General features: G+C 36.4%; 1 protein-coding gene across 1 annotated transcript; it reads right to left on the bottom strand.

Annotated features, from left to right (window-relative positions):
- Nucleotides 1-7,418: 7,418 nt before the first annotated feature.
- On the bottom strand, nucleotides 7,419-8,102 carry LOC121986907 (transcriptional regulator SUPERMAN-like). Its single transcript, XM_042540834.1, has one exon. The coding sequence runs from the start codon at nucleotides 8,100-8,102 to the stop codon at nucleotides 7,419-7,421; it is 684 nt and encodes a 227-aa protein (XP_042396768.1).
- Between the last annotated feature and the right edge of the window lie 329 nt (nucleotides 8,103-8,431).

Raw genomic sequence — 8,431 nt, forward strand, 5'->3', positions numbered from 1 at the left:
GGATTAATTTGAGGGAAGATTATTGATGTATGCAGCACCAAATAATCTAACATAGATTTTGATATTGACAAAAATTCAAAATTAAGATTAATTGAAATCTAACAACATTGATCAAGTGTGCAGATATCTCAATCTAGAAAGTTTTAGTAAGTTAAGTTGACTAGATGCTAGACAAGTTAAAATTTTAGTAGGTCAGGTAGACTAGATACTAAGGAAGGAAGTCTTAGCGGATTAAAGATACCAAACAACTAAGTCTAGATGGGTCAATGAATTAAACATATATTAGAATGGACTTGATGGGTCAGAAAGGACCAGAGACCAAGTAAAAAAGTCTCGGGGCCAAGTGATGGGATGCTATGCAAAGAAAGCTTAAACATATCTTGAGGGTACAGGAGATTTGGCCAACAGTAAGTTAAGATAAACTCTTGGAGTGAAGTGGTTCTTCTAAAAAGAAGATGGGTAAGGACAAGTCTTCTTTATAGGGACAACTGTAGGCGGTGGTATGACTAAGGTATTCACTTGAATTCCGAAGTCGAGATTAGAAAGTTAGGTAATTATAAAAATTCAATATGCTTTCAATTTCATATATTATTGTGCTAACTCAGTTTTTACAAGATCGATAGATCGATCGGCCTTATTGGTAGACCGAACAAGTTTAGTATACCGATAAATTAGTTTGGTCGACTGAATAGTGATGTGCTAGCCAAGTCCTTTTATGTGCTGGCGTGGCATCCGACGTGGACTAGATGAGTCTCAAATTGTTGATGTGGATTTTGATCAACTCATGTGGAAGAGAGACCGACTAAGGATAAGGACTGTGACGCTAATATGGAAAAGAATAATCATCAATGAGCAGACATGGCGAGAGGGGACTAGACCAAGGCCAGATTGATAGACCGATCTTGGGGATCAGTAGACCAATTGACCGGATCTGTATCTGATTTCCAAAGAGATTGGTATATCGATATATCAGACAGATCGGTAGATCGATCCAAGTCTATAAAAGAAGCCCTCGAGCCGAAGATTCTTCATCCATTGCTCAAGTTCTCTCTCTCTCACGCCTCACTTTGAAATGCCATCGCTACACCAAGTTGCTTGTTGGACAATCATACTCACCTTCAGATTCTACTTGTTGTTATTGTTAGAGTGTATACTAAAAGCCTAGCTTTTGGTATAAACATTTATCTAGAAATAAGAATCACATTGGTCAAATGTCTACATTTATGATAAATGTAGTTGCTCAATTAATTTATATTGTAGATAACATGGTGTGTGGTGTCACATACAGAAGATCATGTTATCGGTTCCTTATAAATTATAAACCGTAGCTCACGACCAAGATGGAAAGGAACAAACCATTGGAAGGTCGTAGTGTAATTAGGTATTAGTTTATCTTAACTATATAATTACACTAGTACACTTAGAGTGTATTGAGTAGGACCATTTGAGGTCGTTCCTTTTATACTGACTTTATAAAGGAACAAAGACCTCAGTTATTATGGAAGTGTGTGCTCTTAATCCTAATATAATAACAAGCACATATATTTGATATTTATTTCTTTAATTTATCAATGGGTGAGATTTAGTTCGATAAATCAATAAGCCCGATAAGTTGGGAAATGATATCACTTATAGTGTGTGTTGTTGATTATAGAAGGAAACTGTGTCCTAGTAATCTAGGTTGAGAATGTCCCCAAGAGGAGCTCATAAGGATTGTCATGTTAAACCCTGCAGGTGGACTTAGTCCGACATGACGATGAAGTTGAGTGGTACTACTCTTGGAGCTAGATATTAATTAAGCGAGTTGTCAGTAACTTACTTAATTAGTGGACATTTGTTATCTTAAACACAGGGAGACTAACACACTCATAATAAGAAGGAGCCCAAAATGTAATTTGGGATTGGTGCGGTAGTTCAATAATAGTTCTTTAGTGGAATGAATTATTATTGATGAAATTAAGTTGTGTGTTCGGGGCGAACACGGGATGCTTAATTTCATCGAGAGACCAAAACCAATTCCTCCTCTCGGTCCCTATCGTAGCCTCTAGTATATAGAGATTTATACCCACCGCATACCCACCTTCTTACCCATCCAATGGGGCCGGCCAAGCTAGCTTGGAACCCAAGCTAGGGTCGGCCAAGACCAAGTGGATGAGCCATGTAGGTGGCCGGCCAAAGCTTGGGTCCCAAGCTTAGGTGGCCGGCCACTAGAATATTAAAAAGGATTTTTATTAAAATTATTTCTTATGTGGATATCATGATTTTAAAAGAGAGTTTAAAAATTAAAAATTTCCTTTTATAGTTTTCTACAAAAGATTAAGAGAAGAGATTAATCTCTTTCCTTATTTGTAGTTTAAAAGGATGGTTTTAATTTTTGGTAAAAACTTTCCTTATTTGTAAATCATCTACATGTTTAAAAGAGAGTTTAAAATTTGAAATCTTTCCTTATTTGTTGATTAAAGGAGGATTTTAAATTTTAAGAAAACTTTCCTTTTTAACCATGTTCATGATTTAAAAGAAAGTTTAAAAATTAATAATTCTCTTTTATTAGTTTCTACAAAAGATTGAGAAAAGATTTGATATCTTTCCTTATTTGTAGATTAAAAGAGATTTTAATTTTTAGAGATAACTTTCTTTTTATCCACATGTTTAAAAGAAAGATTTTAATTTATTAAATTTTCTTTTTATAAACCAATCATGAAGGGATTAAATTATTGGAGAAATTTTTATAAATTTTCGGAAGCAAATAAGGAAGTTTTAATTTGTGTTTAAAATTTTATTTGTTTGGAGATTTCTTGGTGTGGCCGGCCATTGCAAAATTGAAAAGAAAAATTATTTTTAATTAAATAAATTTTCCTTTTCAATGGAAAAAGAATTAAGGAAGGTTTTATTAAATTTTCCTTATTTGCCAAGACCAAGGATTATAAAAGAGGGGGTAGAGGAGGCTTCAAGGCTAAGAACTCTATTCTATTTTTCCTCTCTTTTCTCCTTGGGTGTGGCCGGCCCTTTCTTTCCTCTCCTCTCCTCTCCTTTGTGTGGCCGAAACCTTCTCATGGTGGAGATAGCTTTGGTGGCCGGATCTAAGAAGGAGAAGAAGGAGAGAAAAGAAGCCTCTTTTCTAGCATCCCTTGGAGCATGGTGGTGGTGGCCGAACCTCTTCATCCTAGGAAAAGTTTTGATGGCCGAAACTTGCAAGGAAGAAGAAGGTGATTGGTGGTTTCTCATCTCGGAAGAACGTTGCCCACACAACGTCTGAGATTAGAAGAGGAATACGATAGAAGATCAAGAGGTCTTTCTAGAAGGTATAACTAGTAAATTTTCCTTTCCGCATCATGCTAGTTATTTTTGGAAATAATACTAAATACAAGAGGCATACGATTCTAGAGTTTCGAATTTATTTTCGATATAATGTTCTTTTGTTTTTCTTTTCCTTGTGATTTGATTGTTCTTTTCGGTAAACCTAAAGTTATTTTAGGAAATTAAATATTAGCTTTCCATAAAAGGTTTTGTCTAGTCGGTGGTGGTTGCTCCCATATCCAAGAAGGTCATGTGCCTCGCCACGTCAGTACTGAGAACCAATTATGGAAATTAATATTTAATGGAATTAATAACTTAAGGTGACTTGGGTCAAACGTGTTAAGTTCCGCAGGAGATCCAAGTCAAAACCTAAAAGAACAAATAGATTAAGTTTTGGATCAAACGTGTTAAGTTCCGCAGGCGATCCAAAATTTAATTTAAAAGAACACATGGTAGCTAGGAAAAGGTTCAGACCTTTGTACAAAATTTTTGTACAGTGGAACCTCTAGATTTTCCAAGTAGCAACCAACAGTTATATTGTTTTTGTTAATCATCTTTTGTACTTAAATTGAAAGGGAATGGTAAATGTATTACCGTTCCTTAGCTTTTTGTAAGATGAGTCTCTCTTTTGAGAAAGAAACTATTAGTGGATTGTCCATCGAAAATGATCCAAGATCGAAGGACTTGGACTAATAGTCGCTGATTGTGAATCAAGTAAAAATAAATGTGTTTTTGAATTGTTTTGTTCTTTTTCCCTCTGCTTATTTCTAAAAATTGTAAAAAAAGTTTTGAATGAGAAAAGGTGACACACTATTCATCATTTTCTAGTGTTTTTCGATCCTATACTGAGATGTTGGAAACTCAAATTTTGCAGGTTATTAGTTCCTCTTCAAGTGCTCCAGATAGATTTTCATGGCAACTCAAGACAAATCTTGTTTAACATTGTGACACTATCACTTTGAGTAGAGGTAAAACCTTGAGGGAGCCTAAGGTGAGCGAGGAGAATGAAGACATTGCAAAAAACGAAGAGGACGAAACTAGTCGGACATCACATGAAGGGAAACTTGATTTTATTATTTTTGCTGACTATGTTCCTCATATCCCTATTATTTTAGAAAATCCTTTCTTAGCTATCCAAAGATATAATCGATGTCACAAGTCATGAACTCCTTTTGGTGGTTGGTGAAGATAAAATTGCATTTAATCTATTTTAGGCTACTAATCAACCTTTTTATAAGATTAATGATTATTGTAGGCTGAATTATTTATAGTAGGTGGCTAAGAAAGAATCAGTAGACGTCCCTTAATTGACAATGCTTTGAGACAAAGCATATTTGATAGAGCATCGAGAGATGATGACACCAAAGTTCGCAAGTACCTTGTTTCGGCACGAGCAAAGTTTAAGAGATACGATGACCTTTTGAAATAAAGGTATTTGATGGAAGACCAAGAAAAGTTAGCAAGTATATTGTTCCTACATGAGAAAGATTTAAGAGATACTCTCTTAATAAGCCTATTGAGAGAGGAGGAAAGTGCAACTTCCTTAGATCACGCGCTCCCGATTGAATATAACAGGATCTAGCTTATGACCTTATAAAAATAAGCACTTCTTATGAGGCAAACTAATTTTTTTTTTCCTTTTGAGTTTTTGTTATTAAAAAAACTCCGGAAAGAATGCCCCACAGGTGGACTGTGGAAGCCACCACACCTATGGTGGATCAAGTGATAGCTACAAGGAACTTCTAGAACAAGCCACGGCTGGCTACCTGTGGCACGTCCAATGGCCGTGTCATGACCGTAAGGAGGGATTTTAAACTCCCCAACCGTACTTTCCTCCCACGGCAGTCAACCCCCATATATCCCTTCTTCCTCAACCTACAACCCTAGATCTCTCTCCCTCTCCCGTCTAAAGCGATGCTCTCTCAAGCCTAATATAATCCTCCCAAGCACTCAACTCTTCCTCTTTTTCTCCTTATAGCAACCTTCTTAGAGGATCGAACTCGACGTTGGGGGGTTTAGGACACGAGAACTAGAGTGAATTCAAAAGGATAAAAAGTGACATCACTCAAAAGAAGCCAAAAAAAAAAAAAAAGTCCCCACAGGCGGACTTAGAGTCACTTTTTATCTATTAGTCCATGGACTACTAGTGTAAGATATTGGGATTAATGCACTTATGAAGATACTAGAGTGAACAATAGCATTTGGTATCATCCAATGCAATTAAAAGAACATTGGGCAAAAAATAAAAGGACGACTCTAATTATCATTTTTGTCAAAAGAACATTTTAAAAAAAAAAAAAGTCAAAACAATACCCATCGTATTTCTTATCATAAAATTACCCTTATTCCAATGTTGTAGCAACTATGTAATGTGTAACAATTGCATTGTAATTGGTACAACATGTTAAAGTAATTGTTTTTTCTTTTTCTATTCAACTTTATAAAAAAAAAATATTTCATATAGAACACTTTTATATTAAAAAGACTTTTTTTTGTCAATTTAGTTAAAATTACTTAAAATTGATCAAAATTATTTAAATATGTTTAAAATCATATGACATTATGTAGTAGATATGGTTACTATAATATTTAGTTGTTATAATAGTTTTGAAGTGAGTTTGACTATGTTCAAGTTATTTTGATTAAGTAAAGCAATTTTAACCAAGTTAATAGACAATATTTTATATAAAAGTAATCTATGTATAATATTTTTGACTAAGTTGAATCAGTTATTTGTATATATTATAATAACTATGATATAATTACTACAACAACCTTGAAATAAGAGTATTTAAAATATAACAGACATTCTTATGATTTTTTATTTTAAAAACCCCTTTTGATGTTTTAATAATTACAAGTGCCCTTTTGAATTTTTTTCCCTAAAAACATTGAATAAATTAGTATTTTTCAAAAATAATGGTATCGCCCAAGTTAGTCATTCTCAAGAAGATTGATATTATCCCAAATAATTAGAGTCAAAGATGGCTATTCTGAAGGAGATTGAAAATATCTAATGCATTTAAAATAGTCAAAGATAATATTTGAAGCTTTCAATTCATCAAATAAGAAAAATACCCTAAACCCTAGCAACTCATAGTCTTTTCCCTAACAAGTTTTTTCTCTTTATTATTCTTCTAGAAAATACATCCTTCTCTAATAAAATGGTATCAGAGGGGAAATAATTTGAAAGAAGTCATCCTCTTAAAGCAAAATCCAGCAGTACTTAGAAAAACATTTTAACTTATAGTTTATGCGGTAATTAATGAGTATAACCAAGCGCCCTTTAAATTGATTACAGAAATTAAAACCTAATACAGTTAAACAACAGCAGATAAATTAAAGAGTCCATAAATGATAGTAGAGGTCTCCATCTGTGATGAGAATGATGTGATCATCATTGACTGCGTTAGGATTCCAGCTGAAACACTCACAGTTGTTTCAAATATGCTGACGCTGCGACGTAGCGCAATTTATGTCCTCGATCGTGTTTGCAAATTAAGGACGTCATATCCGTGAGGAATTGGATGGTTAATTCCTGCGCCAACTTCACTTTTTTCTTCGTCTGGCGCCCCTTTCTATACCCTATCTTTTCAAGGAAATTGTCATCATGCCCTGACTCATCAAATACTTCTCCAGCACACTAAAAACTAAGTGACAGCGTGCTCACAAGAAAGGGACAACACCGCGTTGGGAACCTCATCACCCACACCCAACTTATAGTGCAATGACTTGGTAAATTAAAGGCACAACATCTATACCTTTATTTCTTTAAATAACTACTTAATTTACACTGATCATATCACGAACAGCGATATATTATGAATATTTGGCCAATACTCATATGCAAAAGCAAATGGTCAAAATAAGAACATCCAAAATACACTAGTTATCATCTGCATACAAGTCATGGAAAGTGAAGTATTAAATGATTAAACGAGTAGCGGATTGTTCTTGTAAAATAGAAACATTTGACGAAGATTGATTACTGCGTGCTTGCGGCAATTAATTAAAGAAGTTCATAATAGAAGAAGGAATTAAGTAGAAAATGAAGTAGCTAGCTAGTAATCAAATTGACAGTGAAATAATTAGCTAGCTAGCATGGAGGTGAGTCCTTGTAATTAATTAATGTATCCGAGTCGAAGCTCCAAATCAAGACCATGATGGTTATTGTTGCCGGTAAAAAGGCCTACCTCCAAGTCCAACGCCAGTACTTTTCTCCCATCGCTCTTTGAAACGCTGCCCATGTCGTCGAGATCTTGTTCGTCCTTGGAGTCCCACCGGCCTGCTGCTTGCAGAGACGGCGGGATAAGATGCGGCAACAGAGGAGAAATGATGGAGGAGAATGGGGTGGTGAGGATCTGGTCACGATCATCTCCGGACGAAGTGGAAGGCGGCGGCATGTTGAGGTTGGGAATAGAAACCCTAGTAGTAGTAGTAGTAGTACAAGGAAGCTGAACAAGTGGATTAGGGTTAGGGTTGAGTTCATAATTAGAATAGGGCGGGGAGTGCCTCAGTCTGGCTTTGTCCCTTCTGTGAACATTCATGTGACCCCCGAGAGCCTGCGCTGACTTGAATTCCCTCTTGCAAAAGCTACAAGAGTATGACCTGGGAGGCCAGGGAAAGCAGCCGCTTCCTCCGACAAAGCCGCCACTGCTGGATGTAGTAGCGTTTCCAGGAAGCAGAGAGCCGCCGGGCCTTCCAATTTGGCGGTAGCTCATCATCCTCCACGCCTCTGCCTCCTTGCCCTTATTCTTGTCCGTAGTAGAAGCAGTACTACTACTGCATCGGCCGCTTCTCTCCATGGATCGCTGGTCTCTGATCTCTCTCTCTCTCTCTTAGCTTGCTCTCGCGGTTGAAGCAGGATTGGGGTCGGGATGCGACCACCGAAGCCTGCAATTCCTGAGACACTAGCTAGTAATTAAATCAAAGAGGCAGTGCATTGGCTGTGAGCAGTACTTTTTCTCACCTGAGAGAGGGCAGTGTAATCATAGTATGGGGGGTGGCTGTCTCTCTTCCTCTCCCCTCTTTAATACGAGTTTGGCCGATTGTGTTAATTTGCCTTGGGATTACTATATAATTATTGTTTCATCTGACGCGAGAGTAATGGAGGTGCAGGCTCGAGAGGGGGAGG

The sequence above is a fragment of the Zingiber officinale genome, chromosome 5B (assembly GCF_018446385.1).
Source record: "Zingiber officinale cultivar Zhangliang chromosome 5B, Zo_v1.1, whole genome shotgun sequence".
Lineage (NCBI taxonomy): Eukaryota > Viridiplantae > Streptophyta > Magnoliopsida > Zingiberales > Zingiberaceae > Zingiber > Zingiber officinale.